The 27,006-nt window shown below is 38.1% G+C and overlaps 1 protein-coding gene across 1 annotated transcript in view; it reads left to right on the forward strand.

Moving 5' to 3' along the window:
• Positions 1-21,297: 21,297 nt before the first annotated feature.
• Positions 21,298-27,006, forward strand: part of LOC128529788 (tight junction protein ZO-2) — a 59,169-nt gene continuing 53,460 nt past the window's right edge. Inside the window, exon 1 of the mRNA XM_053503309.1 lies at positions 21,298-21,524. Within this exon, the coding sequence (XP_053359284.1) occupies positions 21,468-21,524 (57 nt within the window). The 5' untranslated portion in view covers positions 21,298-21,467. The remainder of the gene's footprint in view (positions 21,525-27,006) is intronic.

A 27,006-nucleotide genomic window follows, 5' to 3' on the forward strand; every position in this document is an offset into this window, starting at 1 on the left:
ATGGTTTGGACTGCATTAATATGAACAGTTATTATGGCTTATGACAGAAATAGCGAATAGTTTACCACTGAAATGATCATGGTACGGTCACTTGCATGTTCTCCCTGTGCTTGGAGGATTTCCTCCGGGTGCTCCGGTTTCCTCCCCCAGTCCAAAGACATGCAGATTAGGATAATTGGTGTTCCCAAATTGCCTGTAGTGTATGAATGAGTATGTGTATGTGTGTGTGCCTGCAAACCCACAAAGCCTGCAAAGGCCCCCTGAAACCCACATAATGAAATTAATTAAATTTGTGGCACTGTTTCCAAATACAGTACATATGGAGATGATTGTATAGATCAGTGGTTCCCATTCTTGCTCCTTGAGGACCACCTGCTCTGCACAAGTTAGTGTTTTCTCTGCTCCCAAGATACCCAGTTTAGCTAGTCAGCAAATTAACAACCTTTTATGAATTTCGGTTAGCATGATAAAGCTGGGAACACACTAAAATGTGCAGGAATGGAGGCCCTCCAGGACCACAGCTGAGAACCACTGCTAACGACTGAAGATTTTAGCTAGAATCTTGGAGCGAAGGAATTTAGCTAACTATTACAGAGTCATAAAGTAAAACATAGTGATGGACAAAACTAACAAACAAACAAAAAACTAAAATCTATACATTTTGAACCTTACTTATTTCTATAACAGTTTTTAGTTGTATGTGGAGCAGAAGGTCTTGACTGGATGAAAATGACAATGAATAACTATGAAAAACCTCTTCACAACTTCACACCTGTCTCAGATTCTTCAAGTGATGTGGCATTTACCTTTGTAGTTCCTATATAAATCATCCATCCATCCATCCATCCATCCATCACTCCATTATTGCCGGCTCATCCCGGGGAGGTTATTGCACAAGGCAGGGTACACCCTGGATGTGGTGGGAACCCATGGCAGGCCACAAAAAACATATACACTATGGTCAACTTGAACACATCATGTCTTTGAGCTGTTGGAGAAAACCAGAGTACCTGATGGAAATCCACCAGGCATGGGAAGAACATGCCAACCCCACTCACAAAGACAGAAGGCTGATCAGTTCAAGCCCTGCAACCACCGGCCTGCTACTATTGGACTCTTTAGCAAGGTCCTTCACCCCAAGTGCTCAGATACAATTGGGTGTTAAGCTGGCAACCCGCCAACGGAATCAACTGCCACAGAAATTACAGATATATCTCTAGGGTGGGGGGTCGACAGAATAGGGAAACCCTATTCCCCTACCCAGACTTACAGTGATAAAAAAGTTATAAAAATATTCCTCTCAAAATTAAATGTTTCTAAAATTGCATCTAAGAAAACATATTTTAACCTTTGTCAGGAAACAATTTTTTACAGGTTGCTTTTACAGGAGGCTTTGCTTTTAAATTTAGGAATTTTGAATTTTGAATTTAGGAAAGTGGAGCGCTATAAATTTCATTTAAAAGCACCATCATTAAAATAGAATAAAAAGTACTTTAAGAACCTATACCTACAGTATATTAATAATTATTTTGCATTGTTTTAATATCCGTTATGATCATATTTGTAAATGTCGTATGGGACAGAGCCAAACCTACCCCCCCCCCCCTCTGTCCTCCATACAGACATAAGAAGCTCTCGAGAAAAAAGGCAGGCAAAAATACAATTGACAATTCCATGTATTCGCTGAATAATCAATGGTGAGGTGACAGGAGCAGACGGGTTTGTTCACAGCTAGAAGTGTGAGTTAGGGTGAGAGGATGATAGTGTGAAAGTGTCTTGTGAATGCTTGCTGTGTGTCCTAGACATCTCCTTCTCACGCCACAAGCAGAGGAAAGCAGACAGAGACACCCTGTAGAGTGTGTGTTGGGTGTATTCATGCTCATGCTTTAAGTGTGTGTGTGTCTGTGTCCAGGGGTTGACCAGGTCTTGCTGCACCTGTTGTGTGTGTGAGTGTGTGACAAAGGTCCAATAACAAATTGCTGAAGAAGCATCTTTCTCCTTTCTGTCTTTAACCTCCCCCTCTCTCTTTCTCTCTCTCTCTCTCTCTCTCTCTCTCTCTCTCTCATACACCCATACTCTCATCTCCTCCCTCACTCTCTCCTCCCTCTGTCCTCTCTCCTCTTTCATCACTGCCACACAGTCCACTCTGACAACACCAGGCGAACTGTACCTCTCCTCCTCCTTCTCTCCTCTTTCTCTCCATCTCTGACACACTGGAAGTCATCCACCATGCGTCTGGGCATCTCAGGTTTCATCACGGATATCCTCAGCACCTCCAGCAATGTCTGCTTCTGCTGGGCCAACGGCAAGGTAGTGGCTCTCCGCTCTTCCAGTCAGAGAGGAGATGGACAACTTCACCTCTGTCTCTTTCTTCTTTATCTCTTTATCTCAGAGACAAGCAGGGTCTCCCACTGTTTGGAGTTTATTCGACTTGTGTGATGTTTATGATTATATTTTACTTTCTGCTTTTGCTGATTGCTTTCGGGATGATTTTACAGTTTTGACGTGAGAAGACTTTATTTTGTGTGCATGTGAGAGAGAGTGTATGTGCGTGTCGGCGGGGGTGCTGAAAACAGTCTTGGCATCCGTGGGTGATTTGGTGTTGATGTGAAAGCGGCAGTGGCTTTGTGTCATGGCATGTGTCCTGGGTGAAAAAGAGGCAGAACGAGAAAGAGAGAGAGAGAGAGAGAGGGAGTGATAAGCACTGAGTCAGGCTACACAAATGTGACATAGACCTTCAACTCATTGCTCTTCACACTGACTCTTTACTTCACCGGGCTCTTAACGCTTTCTCACTCTAAACTCTAAACTGATTTGTTAGTGAGTTTTACACTTGAGATTTTTTTTCGGGGTATCTAGTCAGGTGTGAAGTTTGCTGTTGAACCTGGGTGATGTCCAAGGTGCTGATCTCTGGTCCAAGAGAAAATGCTAATCTAGACTTATCGCATAAATTTTAGTGAATCATATGTAGAAGGTGTCAATTCCTAGGAGCTGGTTGTGCATAATACGTGGCCACAAAAATGATGGAATTTATTTTGAATATATTGTTGGAAGATGGTATTTAATGAGAAACTAAAATATTTAACTTATACAATTGACTAGTTTAAAAAAAAGCAAAAGAAATTGTACTTAGTTAATAAATAAATTCTAAAATATTTAAAGTGAATTACTTGCTAAATGTTAAATATGAATCACGGTATGGATGTGTTGTGATGCCTTGTGATGTACAACGTTCCATCCATCGTGTATACCTGTTTAACCCTCCATATTCCTCGGATAAGCTCCATATTTTCCACAATTCTGAAATACGAGAAGCGCTAATTTTAGAAGTATGAATGGATTACACTATAAATTATACTTCCTGACCAGCCTATAAATTATTCTTTAATAAAAAAGAGCACAGTCTGGAGAGTGGATTACATTCGTTTAATTCGTTCTCCTCCTCCTCATAAGAAACGGTTCTCTGATATTCTCTCATTCTCATCATCAGACTGTCTGGCTTGAGCCCCTCCAATTGTGCTCCGAAAATTCCAGCAGTGATGTTAAACCTTATGTTCCATGTACTCTGTATCTCCGTGTTTCTATATACTCAGGGGCTGATTGCTGGGATCGAGATGGATTTAGATTCAACACACTGCTCTTGACTGGGGATTGTAGGAATGATTTGTTTGTAGCTGTTCTCATGACCTTCCTGGCAAACATGGCAAGTGCTGACAAGTACTACATCAACGTTAGCTATATTTTCTTCGAGGTGCTGGCAACTGAAACATAGATACACAAAACTGTCATTAAATCTAATGGTTTAATTGATGGTTATGTCCTACATAATTATTTACATGTCGAACTCACTTTTTGGAAATCCCACTAATCAGCGTGTTTAGCTTCCAGCATTTCTTTGTTTTTTGTCATAATAGTACTGTTTGGGCTTGGACAAGAAAGTATCCCTCATCCCCTGCTGTCTAATATGACCACCATGAAGGCACATAGGGGGAAATCAGCCTGTTCAAGCTGTATTACCAAATTACTTCTACAGATCATTGCTCCTTTATTGATTTTGTTGTTTGGACATGTAGATCTATAGCTCAGCTGTTAGCACCAGGTTAAAAGAGGAGTTGAGTGTAAGGGGGGTCATTTCTTTTTCATGTCCTGAATGGCTCTCTCACATCCCCAACAAACAGTCCCTTCCACATCGGTTCATGTCCTGCCACGGGTCTGTGTGCCTGTTCTCCCCGTGCTTGGTGGGTTTCCTCCGGGTTCTCCAGTTTCCTCCCACAGTCCAAAAACATGGAGATTAGACCATATAGCATTTCCAAATTGCCCGTAGTGTGTGTGTGTATGTGTGTGTGTGTGTGTGTGTGTGTGTGTGAGTGTGCTTGTGTCCTGTGATGGACTGGAACCCTGTCCAGGGTGTATCCTGCCTTGTGCAACTACTGTAGTACAGGCTGCAGGCTTCCTGTGACCCTGTACAGGATGAACAGTATAGGGAATGAGTGAGTGCGTAAGTGATTTTGTAGATCATTTGTATATTTTCACATAATCATAATCTCTTATTTATAGAATGTCAGACACTTAATTGAGGTCATGTGCAATTTCTGTTCATTACTGTTGAAATGGCCCTTATGTGTATCTCCCATGTGATCACGTATTACACGCATGCGACAGGCAATTTGGGAACACCAGTTATACCAATCTTTATGTTTTTGAATTAAGCGAGGAAACAGAAGGACCCAGAGGAAAGCCACCAAGCATGGGGAGAACATGCAAACTCCATGCACATAGATCCGAGAGGGAAATCAAACCTGGGCCCTGGAGGTGCAAGGTGACAGTGCTAACCACTAAGCCACCATGCCTCCAATATTTAGATCAAAGAAATAAAATATTTAATTATGTATGTAAATGTATGATATTGACATAGTTTCATATATATTGAAATATATATTATATTGACTGTTTCATATAGATAGTCAAATCTTTCTTATGTCTAATCTGTTCTATTAATGGTTGTGTTCCGAGGACACTCTGATGGATTTGATATTAAATGGATTATACATTTTTGCATAAACTTGTGAACACCATATGCGCTCGAATCATTAAATACATTCACATTAAAGCAAAAATATTCTTGTAAATAGTAATCTAAGATTCAGAATCAGATGACTCTAGCCTGTCCGAATTATGGTTTCACAGCGTCTCAGAAGTGTGCTGTGGTGTCTGGCACCAGGATGTTATCAGTGGATCCATTTGGTGCTGTGGGTTGCAGGGTGGGTCCTCTGTGGATCGGACTTGTTTGTCCTGCACATTCCATGGGTGTTTGATTGGATTGGGATTTGGGGAGTTGGGAGGCCAGGTCGACGCCCTTGGCCGCCCTTAGTCCTGGGCCCTGGGTGCAGTGGGATGTGTTGCACGGGGTGTTCTGGTGCCTTTTTCTGTTAGTGGTCCCAGCAGGGGTGCATGAGCCTTGGGTTCTTATGACCCTGTCACCAGTTTACTGGTATAAAGCTGGTGATTGATGCTGTTCAGTTCTCCTGGCAGTAGTGTTAATATTATGGGTGATCGCTGTATGTTTATTCATTGTTATAGATGGTTAAGGATTTAAAAAAATCCTTTTTGAAAACTTTAAATAATTAAACAGGAGGTCTAATAGGGGTTTAGCCTGAAACAAAATTCTGACAAAGCATCTATTTCATCTAAAATAACTTGATAAGATTTGTGTAACTTTGATTGAAACGTGCATAGATATTGTACATGCTGTACAATTTTTATATTGAAAAACATTGTGTTAAGGCCTGACTTACTACCATTGTGTTGTTTTAAGTTGTCCTCTACACCTCCTTTGTAAAATCTCTTTCTAATTCTTTTCTCAGAGTCTTTTTAGTGAGATTGATAGTGTTGAAATCACTAAAGAATGTCATAAAAATTTTGCCTTTTATGTTTTTTTAATGGAAAATCTGATGATTTGGCCTAATCCGTTTTTTTTTTTCTATTCTAACGTCATATCCTAGCAACTAAAACTGAAAAGCACTAAGTTTGATTCAAAATAATATTTTAAAATACACTTATACACTTTTAAGCAAACAAGCCACTTTACATCCAAATCCATATTATTATTTAAAGTGCCTCATTGGCCTCCCTAAACACGCAAGGTGGTATTTTTAAGCATAAAAAATAAACCCCACTCCAGCAAAATGTAAATGGTGCCTGTGACACGGTTACAGCATTGATTTGTGTCCGGGGTGACCTAGCGTAACGGATCACGTCAGCGTGACGCTGTCATTTGTCATTTGTGAGAATTTTACAGCTCAATTTAAGGCCCGGAGTGTAATGCACCGCGTGGTAAAAATGATGAACCTGTCTAATTTCAGTTAGAGATTCAGGTATTGATTCTATCCAGTATCCCTTAAATGGATTTTCTATAAAAGCAGTACTATCAGAATTATGACACTATTCCTTGGGTACATTTAGATATAGATCTTAAATACCACATATTTACTCTTAATAATAAAGTCCTAAAATTTGAATAACAATCCAGAGGAATGCTTGTGCAAAAGACACAGGGTGCTCACAACACTGATTATCCCACTTTTATTTATACAGACAACAATTTAAACATTGGTCATTGTGACAAAACAGGTTTACAGAATAAAAAGTGGGGAAATATGCATAAATCATAATTATCAGATTGTCCTTGATGAGTAAACCAAGATTGACAGTGGAGAGGAAAAACACCCTAAAATGGCAATTGGTAGAAACCTTGAGAGGAGCCAGACTCATCATGGAATCCATCATCATTTGGGTGATAAAGGATAGCAGGGATAGATAGATAGATAGATTGTCATAAATATATATATATTATATATATAAATATATATAATATTTTTTAAGAAGCAAATGTTAGACACATCACCTACATACCCTTTTTTTTAAACTCTCATCATGCGAAAGTCTGTAACTGGTTATTTGTAATGTCAGCCCAATATCCTATTTCTGAAAAAGTCGCCATGATTGGTGGGTCATGTTAAATGATGAAATTTGTCAGGTTTGTAAAGCCTGGACATTTAGCTGTTAAGTCCATATGATGTAACTGTGCAGTGTCTACCTGCTGAAATCCATGTAACCTACACCACTATGTCAAACGTGGGAGACTGGGATGCTGGTGTAGAGTTTATCATTACTGCCTCTTAGCTTCACAGCCTCCAGTTTAATCCTGCACTCAGGTTACTGACTTTAAGGAGTTTCGCAAGTTCTCTCAGTGTCTGCATTAGCTTCTGCTGCTTCTCTTTCCAGGGTTTCCTCCCACCAAACAAAGCATGCTTGGAGATGCTAATTTGCACGGATGTCAAAACATGTGCATGGTGTGCTATGCTGGATTGGCATCTTAATTATGGGTGGGTAATAAAATTAAACTTAAAGATACCTTTCTTGACTGATCTTGGACTTTAAATCAGTTATCCACTCTTTACTCAAAGATTTTTATTAGAATTTTGCTACAAATGAGCTTGTCCTGAAGTGACCATGATGCTTTGTTTGACTGTTCATGGTTTCTAAACTGTCAGAGTGTCAGTACATCTGTCCTTGCTACCTCGCTGAGCATCTGGCAGTGATGGAGCTGGAGGGATTTGCCCCCATGACTCCTGCCTTTAATCTGCTGCTTAGACTATTTTTAAAACCTGCCGTGGACTACGAGGTCTCAGATACAGTAGGTCGTCGGGGTGAATGTGAGATCTGACCATCTTTGTAGGTTTTCTCTTTTTCTGTTCTGCATCATTTTTCCCCCTCAGTCTTTCCCACACCTTATGGAGTTCTGCATTCCCCCAATACCCTTTTAAACTTCAAAGCAACATGATGTACTGGCATTTTGCTTTAACGTAATTAAAACGTCATTAATGAACTACATGGTCAGGAGGAACACGGACATGACAAACAGCTGCAGTCATATTAGTATCAGCTATGATCAGTCACATCACTTAGGCTGATTATACTGGACTCTCTCTCTCTCTCTCTCTCTCTCTCTCTCTCTCCAGAGAGAAAAGGTAATTAACAGCAGACAGATGGAAGGGGGACAGGAAGTCCATGCAGTGCAGCCACAAAACCCGTAATTACGCTCCTCTAAATCGTTGAAGTGCGATCGCTGCTGGCTGTTTATTCTGCAGAAACCGTACAGTATGGGCGAAATTCAAACTAAGCCTCACCTTCAAATGCAAGACCTATTACTGTTCATAACAACGCATAACAGACAAAATATACCACTCTATTGGACTGTGTTTGTATATATATATATATATATATATATATATACTTTTAGGTGACCTTCGAGTGAATTAGGAAAAAATATGCAATTATTTCTTTAAAAAACTATAAATACTATCATACCAGAAAGTAAATTACTAGACAATAGATAAAGGCAAAGATCCAATTAGGTGACATCCACAACTCAAACACTTCCACCAATGTTTCTTTTTAAAATAAAGATTTTAGCTAATATTGTGCTTTGTTTTAAAAATAAGTGAACATTGAAATCTTGACCTGCTTCATTTCTTTTGGCTGCTTCCGTCAAGGGGTCACCACAACGGACCATTTGACCCGCACACAACTTGGCATAGATTTTACGCCAATCATCTTCTTGATAAAAGCCGCCCATTAAATTTTCTTAAAGGTTTTACACACTGATCAGCCATTAAATTACAATGCAAAACTTTATGCCGAGTATTGTGTGGGTTTCAGCTCTGACCCCTCAAGGCATGACTCCACAAGACCTCTCATGGAGTACTGTGGGGTGTGGCACCTGGAAGTTGGCAGCGGATCCTTTGGGTACTATGAGTTGCTATGTGGGACCTCCACGGATAGGACGTTTGTCTGGGTGCTTGTGATCCTGTCACCAGCTAACTGGTATATATAGTGATAATATTTGTACACTTTGTCACTCTTTCTAAACTCAACTGGATAATCATAAAAATATGTTTTATATCGTTTTTATGGGTGACTTGACCTATACTGTGCGCATTACAAATCATGACTTTGTAGTGTATGTGATGTCTTTACATAGATATTTTATTCTATTTGTCATTTATATTCATTGATTTGTATCATTTAAGTTATCCTATATACTCATGCTATGTTGTTTTAATTATAAAATTAAAAAACAACTATACACTAGTATTTTCACCTATACGGCAAAGCGCAAAACATATACTGTACTATATACTGTAATTTACTGTAATTTACACATATACTGTAATTTTTTTAATCACGTTTCATCTCATAGAACAATTTCCTCTCATCAAGTTGTGCTTAAAGTAAGCTTGCACCACTGCTATTCCTTTTTCTTTTTCTTTCAAACTCCACAGAACGCCACAGTGCATTCCTTATCTTGCTCCGTCACACCTGATCCGGCTTGTGTACTAAGTGCTGAGTTGAATCAGGTGTGTTAGAGCAGTGGAAACACTGACCTGTGCTGAGCAGCGTGTCCAAAGAGCCTAAAGAAGGGCACAGGGGACGTCAGACAGGAGCTGCCTTCAATATTCACAGCTGCATTTTCAGATAGGGAGGGAGGACTGCTGAGTCCCAGCACCATTCCTCTTCCTCAGCAGCTTCCCAGACCTCTTCCTGTATATGCATAATAAAGGATGAATATCTGACCTTCATGCTTCATATTAGAGTAGCATCTGAGCTCTGCAGTGCATAAGACCGTATTGAAAAACGGTCACATATCACCTTTTAACCTTTTGGAATGTGTCCTAACAGGAGTGCTGTAATGTAAATGACCCTAAATGATCATTAAACTTTTTCTGCTTATTAGTCACATAGTATTGCTAATCCAAAGAGAAATTATTATTTTTATGTTTTTGAACACAGTGATGCATTTAAAAAAAAACTAGAAAGAGTGCTAACATTACTTGATTCCTCATGCAAAACTGCCCTGAGAATCATCTCCTCTGGTTGAGCCAGATCCCATGAGTCAGATCCGAAAGCCTGGAGGCCTGGTGACTGCCAAAGCATGAAACTAATGATGTGAGAAAAGATGATTTTAACCCAGCGGACACAATTTGCTACCACGTTAGTTATAGATTTCACACATAAAAATGCATTAAATATCTGAATGTAAATCCAGTTATGCATGTTAGAATAAAAGATCCGTGAACTGTAATTTTCCACACAAACTGGCTTTATGTTGTTTTTGGCTTTTGTAAGGAACCTTGGAAAATTTATTACATACGATTTTTTAAATTATTATTCCTATTAAAGTCAAGAGCTCCTTATTCTTATGAATCAGTTTTCTTATAAATGTTTAATACAAACCACACATATTCAGATTAATCCTGATAGAGCCACAAAACATTTTGAGACATCCATATAGAAGTATCTGCCATGATTAGTTGATGTGTATTTTATTTTTTGGATGAAATTATGATTACTTTTATAGCAAGTGCATCACAAGCATACAGTGTGAATATTAGTCATCTCCTAGAGCAGTGATTGTTTTTTCAGCTCCCAGCACCCCTGATTGAACCAATTAGCTAATTGGCAGTCCTCCATTAATTGAATTGGGTGTGATCAAGCAGGTAAAACTGTGCAGGGTTAAGATCCACGGTCCTAAAAGTTGCATTTTTAAAAGAGAACAGCAGTGGTCTTAAAATAGAACCTTGAGGAACGCCACACATAACAAAACCGTGTTTATAACTGACACTTACACAGCGCATACTGCTGGCTCACACATGTGGCTTATGCAGTCTTACATATCCGATTTACAGTATTTCATGATTGTTTCATTCACACTTGCTCCCCACACAACACCTGAACTTTCACACATGTTTTCACCCTCCTGCGAACAGGCATGGATTTATGGTGAGGCCATTACCACCCTCACCAGGGTGCTTGACACCCCATTGTTGCAGCCTATAAAACTGTGAAAGTACCTAAAAGAGCCAAAAGAGCTATAAACATTTCTATTATTCATGTTTCCAGCTTTCTCTAAGGTGACATCTGACTTAACCTTTGATTTGTGTTGCAGATCTGTTTTCCCTGAATGAATAAAAATGGGAAATATAGCCTTTTTGTGTATGGTTCAAACGCCTCAATATAGCCTGCGTAGTAACATACTGTCTAAACCATGACTATAATGCACAAATCACATACTCAGATTTGTGTTTTTCAGATGTATGAATGGACAAGATATGTAATCACTGGCAATAACCTTTTTGCACGTCATTCACAAAAAGAATTTGTTTGGTTAAATTGACAATACAGGCGACTTATATAGTAAGGGAAAGGCACTACCTGCTCTCTTTTGAGTCAGTAAGCTTACAGATGCCCACTATTGGTTAATTTCACTGTGATTGACAGGAAGGAAAGAAAAGGCCATCTGCCCAACCAGATAACATTGCCAAGTTTGGTCATAAATGGCTGTGACTTTGGCAGGATTTGACATTGTGATAGTCATTGCTACAGTGTAAGCTGCAGTAACTTGTAAACTAATATTACATACAGTGTTAGATATGAATTATGGTTAAATTTATGACAGGCCAGACCATGATCGATCCATACAAGTAAAAGAAAGCAAATTGGCAAACGCCTAACATTTATAGTGAGTAACATCTTTTAAACCAGACTTAATCAAAATGCAAAGAATACATTATTGTTAATTATTGTTATACTATTGTTAATCTACAGTGGGATATATCGGCTCTTTAAAATAAAAAAATACCTGTTTTTTAAGTGTAAACTAAAGCAAACCATAGAATGTTATTTGTACATTGTATATTATATGCTTGATTTGGCCACCTTTAAACAAAAAAAACAAAAAAACAATTATAATATAATTATTATGTCCTCTACAAGCTCATAAAGCAGCATAATACTGCAGCCCTGAAGCAGGCAAGGTTAAGGGCCTCTGGGGCCTTACTCAAGGGTCCAACTTGGTGGAGGTGGAATCATATAATAGATGTAACTGTAAGTGAATTTATCTCTATCTATCTATCTATCTATCTATCTATCTATCTATCTATCTATCTATCTATCTATCTATCTATCTATCTATCTATCTATCCATCCATCCATCCATCCATCCATCCATCCATCCATCCATCTAGTATGTTTGGATTGTAATATATGGTCCGGCATTTCAAAATCAAATCAACCAATTTTTAAAAAACAGCTCTGTACGAATTAGCTTCGGCCTGAAGCAGTCAATTATGGTATTATTTTCCAAAATTATATTTACTGTACACTTATTTATTCATTTATTTATGTGAGTGTTCATATGGTAGCGAATGATCCCTGTGGTGAACCTGTACATGTCTGATGAATGTTATTATGTGTTTAATATACGGACACTGTGCTTGATACACACTCGATACACACAAAAATTATGTATAAAAAAATTGGAATCCTTTGAGCACAGAACATAGAAGTTACTCCCTGCCTTTCAGCTGTTGGTCTTATGTGGACTTGTCCAACCTGTCTTTCTCAAACAGTTATCAGAATCTGATTGTTTTACTAGCGCCTCCTGCGAATCCCCCACCCCCACGCTGGCCCTGTCACTATATATTACTGCCGTCCTGTCTCTCTTCGCGTCTGTACAGCTTACGCCAACGGCTGTCTGAAGCTCAGATCAGCTTCTGCTGCCCCCAGCCAAGACGATGCTGACCCGTGGCCCTTTTTGCAGCTCCATTCTCCGCTTTATTATCACGCACATGAGTTCTCATCCTGGGTAGGGTTTCCTTATGGGTGATTTAGCTTGTTAATTTAATACTGTTTAACAACTAAGTGGGTTTATAATAGGAAACGGACGAAGGAGGAGGATGCATGAGTTGTTCGGTGCTATTGACACACCAATTTGTCATGTGTCCTTGCCATCTACTTGCTGTCAGTTATGTGTGCATGATGAAGCAGAGTGCATCATGTCCTCTCCTTCCCCAGGCTGTGGTGACATACTTTGGAGCATCAAAGGCGCAGTAGTGTGTCATGAGTTGTCCTTGTGCTATTCCTCAGATGAACAGTAGATATCACTATAGGTTAAGGCTTTCAGAAAATAATAACAAAACAGTGGATGTGTTTATATGATGCAATCTGTATTAATGTGTATATTTTGGGGTGTGTATTAATACTGGCTGTGTGGTTCAGCTTTGCACGTGGAGAACTGCTTGTTAGGCGCCAGATTGATGAAGGACGCCGTGGTTTGACTAACGACACTTGAGGCGGCTTTGCCACTTCGCCTCTGGCCAGCACTGAGTGACTGTTCCTCCATTACTCATGTCACACTCTGTCATCGTGCTAAAGCTGGGTTCCTGGAGAGACTCACTCATGCTGTGCACAACAGGAGGCTGGGGTTTGACATTAAGGACAAGTAGGTAGAAAGGCCACAAATTCATGTCCATTATTTTACAGTGAACCAAAATTAGGATTAAGACTAAGCATTAATCTAGACACATCAGAAAGCATGGCATTTCCAACTTGGAATTGGTATAGACTATTTTGGAAACAAAAAAAGTACTGTTTTTTCTGTGTGCTCTGTGAGTCATGTGACCATATTTAGGTTTGTGTAATAATGGTGATGTAAGTGTTATTTACAGTACTTACATACATGATCCCAGGATAGATTCTGAATCCATTGAGACCTTGACCAGGATAAATGGGTTTAACGAAGATGATTTAATGAATAAATGATTATCACAGCATTGTTTTGTAGGAACCACTACAATGTACAGTACATCTACTGTACTAAAAACAAACATACTGTATATTTGGTCTCCTGTATCTGTTATGAAAACTTCCAAATCTTTTAAGGAATCGTTGTTTTTCCCCCCATGGAATCCAGTTACACCAAAAATTGTTTTTAAGATCCGAACACTCAGTGACAAATATTATGCGCACAAACAATTAATGTACGCCGATGTTGCAATTATTATTATTATTATTTTTGTAAATCGCTTAAACACATCCACTAAGTATTATATGTAATCTCATATGTAATCTACACAGGAAATGATTCTGGCACAGCCAAGTTTTCACAACACTTTTACTTTGGAAATATTTATTATAGAGGCTAGCATGGTACAGGATCGTGTTTTAGTAAAAACGGCTTATGGGGGGACTTTTTACTCTCAAATACTGAGTTATATAAATATCTTAATTTTTGCTAACTTTGAAATAAGGCCAGTAAAATTATGTAATCATAAACTAATGAAAAATACAATTAACTTGTTTCTGTTTAAGTTTCTGATTGGAAGATTGCCGGTTTGATCCCCGACTCCACCAGGTTGCCATTGTTGGACCCTTGAGCAAAGCCCTGAACCCTGTCTGCTCCAGAGGTGCTGTATGATGGCTAAACCCAGTTACGCTGAGATATCCGAAAAAAGAATTTCACTGTGCTGTACTGTTTTATTCCTTACTTAATACTGTACTGTTCAAAATATTCCATCTATCCATTTAGGAACCGTGGAGGCCAATGTGACCACTGTATTTATTCCCATTTTTACTGTGGTAGTACTGTACCTCCGGTCAACATTCACACACAGTGGATAAATTGTGTATCTTTAGCCTAAGCTGCATGTCTTTGAAAGGTGGGAGGAAACCAGAGGAAACCCACCAAGTACGGGGAGAACATGCACATTCCATGCACACAAACTCTGAGACGGGAATCGAACCCGGACCCTGGAGGTGCAAGATGACTGTGTTACCCACTAAGCCACCGTGCCACTACGTAAAAAAAAAATCTATATGTAAATACGTTTGTGTCGGGCCACATTATTTTACTTATACTTCCTTTATAATTCCAATTACCCATCACGCCCGTTACAACAAATGCGAAAATTCCGCAAAGGTACTGTAATCTTTCACTAATTATAACTTCTAGTCGCAGGTTTGCTGGTAATCATACACACAGTTCTCACACACATTCCACTTTAAACCAGAGCACCAAATCATCCAATGTGGTGAAATAAAACCATCTATCCAAGCCAATTTCTTTAAGTATGTAGCTGAATAAGATCACCACCACCACCACCAGACTCGTTGTGTGTCCTCTAGTTTAATGCATAGACCAGTGTGTGTGTGTGTGAGTGTCCTAATGTGCATGTTCTATTATAGGGATATGTATGGCTCCATGCACTTGCATACAGGCTCCTCAGGAGTGAAGAACTACTGGAGCAGAAAACTACGCTACATCTTCCTGCTCGACTTAAGCCACACCTCTCCACACAGCCTTACACACCTCTGGCAGGTATTCTCCATCTCATTGTCTTTTATTTATTCATCACCTGAATCATTTAATAGTGACTAAAGATGTACTGGACACTTTTTTATGTTTACATCATCATGTCATTTTTCTTCTATGCACACTATTACTTTGCAGGGAGATTTACACAGCATTAAATTAATGCATCCAGCTTGTGGGGAAAAAATCAATAAGGTCCAGCACATGATGATCAGAGCCTTTAATAATTAAGTACAAATCACTGCTTGTTTAGATCCACTAACCAATTGAAAATATGATAGAATAGACAGCTAATTACTCACTTATAATTTGACTTGCTTTTGTTAAACAGTTTCATTTTATGATCTTGATTGATACATTGTTGTACATCAACAGTTAATTACTATACTGTAGTAACACCCATTGATCGATTGATTGATTGATCGATCGATCGATCGATCGATCGATCGATCGATAGATAGATAGATAGATAGATAGATAGATAGATAGATAGATAGATAGATAGATAGACCTTTATCCATCTATCTAGGAACCTCCGTAGTCCACAATTGTATTTATTCCCATTTTCACATTTGTGGTAGGACCACAAGTCAACATTCACACTATGGGCAATTCGGAAACACCAATAATGCTTATCTGATATTCAATACAATATGTCATGTGATATTGCTTAATTAATTGCTAAAATTAATTATAGTAGAAACGTTGCTTCAGTTCATTGTAAATTATTAGTCACTTGTTATAGTCCAAAAAAAGGTGCAGCGTTTTTATGTGGCCTCACATGCATTCCTTGAGACTAAGGACTGACTGGACATGTATTCAACTATGCACTGGTCCTGTTCTTCATGTTCAAAAATATTGTTCATAGATTTGAGAATTGCTGAAAATATTGAATAATACAAACATATGCACAACAGCAATACACAGTCATGAAGAGTTTAGAGGCCATGTTGTAAATTTGAGGGTTAAGATAAAGATAGGGCTTTCTGATTAGTACCCGAGTGTGGTTCATTGTCCAGATGTGTTCTTTTGATCTCCAGGTACATTTTATTTTTGTCATGTGACTTTGTTTTTAACCTTAAACACTTTACATTCTGATTAAACAGTATCATTTGCAATAACGGCATGTCCTGGAGGTGGCGTAGTGGTTAGCACTGTCGCCTTGCACCTTCTCGGTCTAGGTTCGATTCCTGCCTCTATGTGCATGGAGTGCATGGAGTGCATGTTCTTCCCATGGTGGGTTTCCTCTGGGTACTCTTGCCCTTGGTGTGTGTACCCTGCCATGGCATTAAGTCTCCTTAAAAGTAACTTTAACTTTTAAAAATTAACTTTTAAAAGTTGACACTAGAGACTCCTTCCAAAAAATGGCAAAAAATAACTCCTTATAATAATAGTCTCCTTATAGAAAACGTCACTATATTAACAATTACACACATACATGTGGTGCCTCCACCATATAGGTGTTCCTGATTGAAGTGTCCATGTGTTAGAATGAACACAGGAACACTGTATGCTTCTGTTTGTTGAGAAAAGCTGTATCATTGATATTTATAGAAAGGAAAACTTTTGTCTGGTCAATATCTGCACTTTAACTCCTCAGCTGGCACTAGAACATGAGGTGATGCACACCACTTACTTATGCAAAAGCTCAAAGTGCTGTATCTGACTCACCTTCATACATCCTTTCTACCTACTCTCATTAGATGCATAGATGATTTTGAGTTTAGTGTCAGAAGCACATTGCACAAACCGTGGCACATTCTTACAGCATCCTATATCTCTAATACATGTGGACATTAACGACTTAGTGTGACTTATTGTCGCATTGTTCTGAACATGATGTTGGTACACCCGAGGCATGGTTGTTATTAGTGAAAGAGGTCTAAAAAGAGGTTATACAGTATTAACTTCATCTGTTGTATGGCAAATCCTAATGTGGCCGGAACCATTTTAAGATGTTAATATATGTATTAATGAATGTAATTTCTGGTGTGATGCATTTTATTAGTGCTTTTGAAATACAGTATGCTTATAATATGTGCATATTCATATAGAACTTTTAGCCTGTAAAAAATGTAAAAAAAATTTTGCCATAATATGTATTATTATTATTATTATTATAGCAAAGTCTACCAAAAATGTGAAAACAGCCCCTCTTGTGTCTAAAATAAGTACTGCACCCATAATAAAAGTCAATCCATGATCACCTGGAGCAGCAGACATCTCTCATCTCTTAACACTAATTTTCATTCAGTGATTTAAACACCTTTTGAGGAAGTAAAGATTAAATATAAAGAGTTATCAATAATATGCTGATATTCATCAGATGTCAAATATGTTCTGCAGCATGTTTAAGGACTCCAGGGCAGGAAATTATTTTTCCCCTCATGTTTCCCCCCTCTGTGATGTAGGTACACACTTTTGAAATACATTACTTATTAATTCATGGCTTTGAGCTAAGTAATTTCGCAGACGCTCCCTTCTCGTTCTGCACCAATGCATATTTCAAAAGCAATACCCCAGCTACTGTATGAGCGCAGTCAAAGCTTGGAGCTCACGTTATAGAGAAAGCTTTTGGTTTTGTAACTCATTGAGGTCATAAATATGTCATACGCTTTGTGTACACTATGTATGACTACACATCATACCTATGTGTAAATGTCTAATGTATTTAGTTTGATAATTAACCATTTTGCTGATGTATATCTCACAATAGGGTAGCATGGTGTTTTAGTGGTTAGCACTGTCACCTTGCACCCCCAGGATCTGGGTTCGATTCCTACGTCGGGTCTGTGCGCATGGAGTTTGCCCAAATTGCCCATAACGTTTGTGTGAGTGTGTGTACCCTGTGATGGATTGGCACCCCGCCTTGTGGCATAAGGTTCCTGGGATATCTCACAAGATCATCATGCAACTGCCTTCTGTTAAAATGTTTCTTCAAACCCAGATACCCAATCAAACCCTTGATACTTGCCTTAAAATGTAAATGTGATATACAGGATACAGTAATAGTGTGTTTAAAACAATACTTTAATATAATATAATATAATATAATATAATATAATAAAATATAATATGATATAATAAAATATAATAAAATATAATATATTGCCAAAATGCTTCTTTCTATAATAATCTCGATTTAATGTCATAAATCAGGTCTTAATTTGATCCATATGCTGTATTCTATTTTAAACTCCGCTTTTCACACCTTTACTGGAAGTGTGATTAAAACAGCATTTAGCATGCTGATATACTGTATTATTTGTTAGACGTGACAAGCTTAATATGCGCCACTTTTTTCCCTTCTCATCTTAAGTGTAACTCCAGTGTGTTAGATGGTAGAAAGTGGATCTTCAGGTCTGACAGTGTGTTGGCAGCGGTGGGATTTGAAGCTGATCAGGACGATGCAGCCAGGCCCTAAAACGGGCTCAATTGACAGCTCCCTGTCTAGTAGACCAAGACAGCACTCATCCTCTTCCTACACACATACACACATAGACAAGCCTTTATATGTAAAAACAGCTACTGGAGGACTGGAAGAGGTGAATGGCAAGCACATAATACATACACACTACACACACACGCACATTCTACAGTCTGAGTGCTGTTAGCACTCTGAGCCACACAGAGACATCTCTAACTTCTTACAACAACACCCTTACAACACACACAAGGGTTTAATTGATTTAGTTTATGATTACTGTACATCATCCTTGTCTTTTTAGTTTATTGGTCATGTGCTGAAATATGTATGAAGAACAACAGTGTTTTGTTTGGTCTAAGCATGGAAAGTCAAAGTACTTGAACTGACCTATGAAGAGCTTGGAGAGTAGTCTTATGAATATACTATTCACTATTCTTTATACAAAAAAGGGTTTTATTTGTGTTTATAAGGCTTAAAAACCTGTGTGAAGTTGCGTGTGGATCAGATGGTCCGCTGTGGTGACAGCAGCCGAAAGTCCAACAACAAAAACTATTTGAAATGTTCAATTCTATAATGAGAAAAATGTGCAGGCTCATATTGGTTTTGTTGCTTGTTTGGATTTTGTGCTTTCCAACTGCATTGGCTTTACTCTGTAAATGGTCCTAATGGTTGATCAGTTAACCTGGATCACAGGACTTCAATAGTAGTCTGGCAGTGTTTTATTAGTGGCCATGTAGTAATAAGCAGCAGATTTAGTGGACCTAATAGATGTAGTGATTGATGTTGCATTTGAGGCTGCCAACAAGAAAATACGACATTATTTATTATTCATAGCAACAAAGGTTATATACACATCTTTATTCATTTTGTAATCTGATCAAGGTTTTGGTGGATACAGAGCCATTCTAGGAACGCTGTTAGAAATGCAGAAGTTGTCCCTCTGTATGGGACAATAATTTATTACAGTTCGATTTAATCAAATTAAATTCATTTTTATTCATATAGCACTTTTAATAATGGTCAAAGCAGCTTTACAGAATCTAAATAATTTAGAAATTCGTATGAAATGTATGAGAAAATAAGCATAAATCAAAACTCGTAGATTGTCCCTGATGAGCAAGCCTGAGGGCTTGACAAAAAAAACTACCTGAGTTGGCTAAAGGAAGAAACATTGAGAGGAACCAGAGTCAACAGGGAACCCATGCCCATTTTGGTGATATCAGACAGCAGGGATTTATTTGTTGTCATACTGGGCACTAAGGCTAAGGGGTTAGCACTTTCTCCTTGCACCTCCAAGGTTGGGGTTCACAATTCCTGACTCGGGGTCTGTTTGCATGGAGTTTGCATGTGTTCCCAGTGCTTGGTGGGTTTCCCCCCACAGTCCAAAGACATGCAAATCAGACATGCACAAATTGGCGTTTACAAATTGCCCATAGTGTGAAGGCATGTGTGTATGTTGAAGAAAGGTCCCACCAAGGTCATAACAATAGGAATAAATACAATAGTCACAATAACCCCTAGTTGGACTACAGAGGTTCCTACTGTATGTGGATGGATGGAGAGCAGCAAGTACTGTAAACATACACACACAAACCTACGGTTATGGTAGGGCAGAGAAACTCCCTGCCTGCATGTTTTTTGATTAGTGGAAGGAAACCGGAAAACCTGGAGGAAATCAATACGGACACAGCGAACAGAGACTTTAACCCGAGTTCGGGCTTGAGCCAAAGAATTTGATTCCAATAGGAAAATGCTTGATAGAATCCACCAGGCCAGTTCTAACAGGAAGCCAGAGATGACCTTAAACATAAACAGACAGTTTCATTAGCGGAATGAAAGGAATAGGAAAAAAATTGAGAAGTTGTATACTTACTCACTCATCGGCTTTATCCTGTATACAGGGTCGCGGGCATGAGGCGGGGTACACCATGAACTGGGTGCCAATCCATTGCAGAGCACACGCACACACACACACACACACACACACACACTATGGGCAATTTAGGAATGGCAGTTAGCCTCACCTGCATGTCTTGGGACTGTGAGAGTAAACTGGAGTAACCATTTGAAACCCACTAAGAAGCTGTTTACTGCGATACTGATATAAAAATTTACTGTATCAATTACAGTTTGTGGCTTTAGAGTAAGAACTTGTTTAGCTGGTTTGGAAAAAGCACCCTGCAGGCTATAAGATTCCTGTCAGTGCTTTATATTTATAAAATGTAAATTATAATTTAAAACAAAAATTTTTATAATAAAACGAGTAAAAAAGAATTTCTTTGGTGTGTTTGTGGCATTTTTTCAGGCTATAAATCTTTCAACACACTCAGTTCTGTTTGTTATCATGTAAGTTTCACAGAACAGTTAAATCAACGCTGCCAGCTGGACGAGTCCATTCTAAGATGTAGGGGTGTGACAAAGGCATTTAAAAAGCCCGTACTCGTTATATGTATCCGCTTTTTTGTTTGAAGTCTAAGGGTAAACGTCTCGTTTTATATTATCACTGCAGTTTTGGATTTTTTTTTTGAAATTTCGTTGTTTTATCAACAATTGTATGTAAAGGTAAAAGAAAACCCCCCCGTGCCGTTTCGCTTGACAGTATAGTCGCGAAGTGGGTTGGCTCGGTTGAAAGTCTCTTGCTGTAAAAATGTTACTCAGGCTTTACATTGGAGAAAGTGCGAGCCCGAGACTGTAGTGACGGCAGGGGTGTTTGAAGGACCGTGTGACAGTTGCCATGCGTAGTTCAACAAGATAAGGAAAATTATCTTGCACTTGACCTAATTTCAGACTGAATATATAGCTATATATTTTTGTCCCGAAGAGCGAAGGATGCCCGTCAAAGGAGGAGGAAGAAGTGCGTATGCGAATAAAAACCAGAATGGAGGAGTAAGTAGACTCGTAGTTTATTTATTTACGTTAATGGAATTAAAACTATTTAAATGTATTGGTAAAAATATTAAGGTGTTTAAGTGTCTAACTAAGTCCATTTGTGAACTGGAAATGACCTTAAGCTATGTGAAAAACTTTGCTCCTGACAGTGGAATGTTCGGGCATGGCTTGAATCCCAAACCGCGTTGTATTCCCTACATAAGTGCACTATATCGAACAGGATAAGGATGAAGCGTATACACTATGAAGTGGCCTATACGTTTAATAGGGATGTATTCGGTCTTCAATGTGTGCCTTGTCCACCTGTTGCATTTTTCCTCTTTGGTCCAGCTATTCACCTGTTTCAGTGGTTTTCTCTCTTAGTTAACTGCTTTATCCTTTACCATCATCACACACTGATATAGTTTTATATATAAATAATTACTTTCGACCTGCTTCAAACTGTTTAACATGTTACACCTTTTTAAGGAATATACATTACAGGCCATCCTAGGCTGATATTCTAATTAGTCATGTGAGGTTCATAACTGAACAGTTCCTCTTTGTGTTAAAAGGTTCTTCTTGAATTTTAAATTCAAACACTGTGGCCTTTGCACCTTGAGGGTTTGGGTTCGATTCCCGGTTTAATTGAGTCTGTGTGTGTAGAGTTTGCACGTTTCCACTGTGCTTGGTGGTTTTCCTTCCCCAGTCCGAAAGCTAATTGGTCTGCTCAAATTGCCCTGGGAAGTGTAAATGAGTGTGTTTTCCCTGCAAGGGTGTACGCCACCTTGTACCTGAAGTTTCCTGGTAGAGGCTCCGGGCTTCCTGCGATCCTGTATAGGATAGGCAGTATAGAAGATGATGAAGATGGGGGGAAAAAATGACAATGCCAAGAAGACATTGCAGAGTGGCATTAGCTAATTATGTTAAGGGCAAAATTGCATTGTCTAGATTTGTTCTTTGGTGCAATATCAGTCACCTCAAGGACAAATACAAGACATGGTACCTAAAAAAAAAAAAAAAATCCCAAAAGTCTCTATACAAATCTTCTGATTCAACTAGGCATCAGAAAATCTTATCTCACAAATATTTCTATAAACTAAGTATAAAAAAAAATTGGAATATTTTTTTTGCTTAAAAGTGTGAATTTCCGTGGCATGGATATTTTTAACACACCCTGTATAACTGAACCATGTTGCTATTAATATGTAACTTTTTTTAAGGTCACCTGTATTTTTGGGATCTCTTAAACCTTTATCTTTAACTTCCTGTTTCACTGTGGATTCATTGTAAGGGGACACAGGGCTGTTCATCATCTTGGGGATAATTAGGGAATAAAAAATAAAAGGATCTTAAAAGCTCATAAATTATATATATATATATATATATATATATATATATATATATATATATATAATATCTATATCTATCTATTTATCTATCTATATATATATATAAGATGATAAGATGATGAACAGCCCTGTGTCCCCTTACAATGAATCCACAGTAAAACAGGAAGTTAAAGATAAAGGTTTATATATATATATATATATATATATATATATATATATATATATATAGAGATATTTCTTGGTCAAAATAGAGTTTCCTGGCTAAACATTCCCTGAATGATTCCTGGGAAGCATTTAGAGTAGGTTTGGCATAAGGAGATGGATTGTTGTATGGACTAAGTATGTTGGAAGAGCTGTGATCGTTTAAGTCCTTGAGAAACGTTTTAGGATACATGGCATTACGGACTTCATGAAGTACATGGAGATTTAAAATGAAAATCGTTCAGACGTTATAACTGGGTCATGGCTGGATCTCCCTGTTGGAGGATGATCCAAAATAAACATTTACATCCAGATAAAAATGGTTCAATGTCCACTGAATCCAAATTTTGACGTGACCATCCCAGGCTCCTTTGATCTTAAGTCTCTTGGTTGAGCTGAAAGAAAGAGGCCAAAAGAGAAGACCAGGCCATTCCTTGATCTCTCCAAGCATTTTTTGGCACAAAGTTTGATATAACAGGATGGCAAAAATGTAGACACAACTAGGTTGTTATATGCTTTACAATTTTATGTTTGGTTTAATCAAAGCCGAACATTTAATTAGGGTAATCAAAGCAACAAATAAAGGTTTATTTTCCCCCCACCCATTTTACAAGTGGTGCCAATAATTCTGGAGCTGACTTTATCTACACTGCTACATAAGGAATTGAATCTTTGAATCTGCTATAAACAGATTTTTAAAAATCTTTTTAATTAAATCTTTTTAGAAAAATATTATGGTAAATGAGAGGCATGTTTTAAGCATGGATTCTGCCATCCAGTGACATCCCTGTGGCCACGCCCCTTATTTTTAGGCCCTGGTAAACCTGACCATTACAATTTCTAATAATATTGGGGCCCAGGGCTTAAGCAAGTATTATTGGATGGAGTTTACTCTTCCTTTAGGGCAGCTGTAATAATGTGTGTGGGTGTGTGTGTGTGTGTGTTACACACAGTGGATACTCTTCGAGCTCATTATTGCCTGTCTTGGCGTGGGGGGAACGGCTTACGCTAGGGATTAAGGGCCCCATTATTTATCAGTGCAAGAGCAGGGTATGTATGTCCGGATGAGATTGTCAAATAATCACAGCAAGAAACATGTCAGTATGTTTACAGCAGCTAAACATATTAGAGCTGGGCAATTGTATGATGTAATATTAGTTATTGTGATATACTAGTTTATTTAGCTTTCCATAGACCATAACGTGTTTTGTTAAGACTTGAATAACATTGGCTGTCAGTCACCACCTGCTTGAACATTTAAAATATGTTTTTCTATTGACTATTTAATTCCATCATTTTTAAGTTAAATAATTTATTTTTTAGATGTTAAATTTAACGATGCGTGAACAGATCAAGCTGCATCAAGAAAAAAAACTTCCCTATATATGTATGTATGTTGTTGAGCTCTAAGACACTGTTTATGGATCAGCAATTAATAAAGCAGAGTATACCAGGCTGCTGTTTAATACTCAAATTTAAAATGAGTCAGAAGCTAATATAATTTCCTTGAATGCAAAAGTCTATATTAATGTGCTCAGTCTAATATGTTATTATTTCTAAAGTAACCAGGTACCCATGTGCGGCTGACGCTCCACAGAAACTTTTCAGTCGATAGGTTTTCTGTGAAGAGATTATAGTTAATGTAGGATTACGTAGAAGGAGTCTCCAGTGTCAGCACTTTGTAACAGCTTTAACTTTAAAGAGCCCATATTTTTACTTTTTCTGTAACAAGTTAACACGCCCAATAGTCTGTGTGTGTGTGTTAATATTTCAGCTAAAATATTCTCAGATAATGCATATTTCATACTTTTAACTCCCTTTATTTGACTCCTCCTCTTTCAAATGTGATGTTTCATTGTTTATGTACAGTAAGTGCTGAGCCAATCCCCCCCAGATATCGGCAGAGCAACAGGTTGGGGGAGGGTGTCTTCTTATGTGATGAGGGCACAATAGGGGAAAAATCTAGTTGGCTTTTTTTTAAGCCACGGCCAGAACAAAAATAGAGAAGGTAAAAAAAATAAATAAATTATAATCTCTTTGACTTGATTTTTGTTTGTACACATACCCAATGACCCACCTAAATATCAAAAAGTGACCCAAACGTAAATTTTACATAATAATGTAGGTCCTCTTTATAGTTTCGAACAAGAGAAAGTATTTAAGATCGTGGGATTTTCAGTTATACCGTAAAATGAAAAACTACATTTTTATTGGCTTATTAATTTCCAGAGAGAAAAATAGGGATGCTGTTGAAGGAAGGAAGGTTTATAGCCATTCAAATATAAATGACCTCAGGAACTAACTAATTTTGTGAACATCTCATTTTTCACAGTGTTAAAATGTCATTAAAAACAGATTAAAACATACATGTCATTCTCTATAAAAATTAAAATTTTTACTCATTGGGGCATTGCAAATGCTTTACTAGATAGATAAACACACTTTATATACATAACTGTCCTGTTACGTTCATTTATAATCTTTATTTAATCTTTATAGCTTCTGAGTGTTGTGTACTTTTTGTAGATACTGTCTTGCATTGTTTATAGACAAATGTAGTGTTGTTATGTACGTCTGTAACCAGCAGCCGGAATCAAATTCCTTGTGTGTGTCAATATACTTGGCCAATAAACCTGATTTTGATTTTGATATTTATAGCAGCTCAGAGTTCTCCTCTTGGGTCAGTTTTTAACCTTTTACATCCTAGTGGTTCCTGTTACATGGACAGCTGGTGGGAGATGCTAAACCACTAGGTCTTCGCTTAGTAGGAGACATGTGACATCTGACTGTGCGGTTTTGGAGCAGCTGGGATATAACCTCGCAGTCGCCCATAAGGAAGCATGTGGAGGACACTTAATTAGGCCTAATCTTCCAAATGGCTTGATCTCTCCCACCAGTTTCCTTTCATCTTCCCAGTGGCAGTTTTGCTCTTTTATTTCCTGTTGTGATCCTAGTTTTGAATGTTATACTGGTGTTCTCTATTTATATTTATTTTTTTGCCTTCAAAACATTCTGGTCTGTGCTTTAGAAAGTATGAATCATAGTGTACTTGTAGGGAGAAGTTGGTTTTGGCGTGAGTGTTCGTAAAGGAAGCAGTGACTGCCCGTGGTGCAGCTTGGTTTGTTCCAGGCACATGAAGTCTCTGTTTGCATTTGTTGTGTTTGCATGTTTGTCTCCTGCCTTTGCTACACCTTTCTGATCAAAACCACAGATAGAGAACTCAACAGGTTTGACATAGCGTAGGTTCTTCATTTTTTTTTTTTTTTTTACAGAAATCATGTATCATAAAGCTTTCAGTCTTGTTTTTTTGGCAGTCTCAAGCAGTATAGTCAAATAATTGGTTGCAGTGTTTGCTAAATTACATATAATTAACTTAAAAGCTTCGCTGTTTTTGTCTGGCTCTTGGTTTTGAGATCTCGGGGTGGCTAGACCACACTAGAAAGTGCCACTATATATTTTTATGGATAAAATTGGATTCGCTTTTGTCTCCATAGCTAGATTCCCCATTCCTGACAACAGCATGTAACTCATCAGTGAAAATTACTTTAAGCTATAAAATTATGCATAATTAGGTGCATGGCCAATTTGATTAAACAGCTGTATTTGATTGACAGCTAACCAGCCGACTGGATTCATTGTAGTTTAAATTACTACAAGAAATGTAGGAGTTTCAAAAAGCAGCCAGCCTTCTTTTGTTTCACCCATTTGCCCATTTATTAATTAATCCAGTGGCTTAGGTGGAATCAGCTCCTGCCAAAATGGTGTCGAACAGCGCTCCTATAGTTGAGGTTCAAAACCGCTCTTTTTTATGGGTTATGTTATGGAGGGTTTGTTCAGTTTTGAGCTTTTACAGTCACATGACTACCATGACGCCAGTCACAAAGCCAGTCTGCAGAAGCATCGTTAAGTGACATTAGGCTACTATGTATATTCATTGATAATTACAT

The sequence above is a fragment of the Clarias gariepinus genome, chromosome 9 (genome assembly GCF_024256425.1).
Source record: "Clarias gariepinus isolate MV-2021 ecotype Netherlands chromosome 9, CGAR_prim_01v2, whole genome shotgun sequence".
Taxonomy (NCBI): domain Eukaryota; kingdom Metazoa; phylum Chordata; class Actinopteri; order Siluriformes; family Clariidae; genus Clarias; species Clarias gariepinus.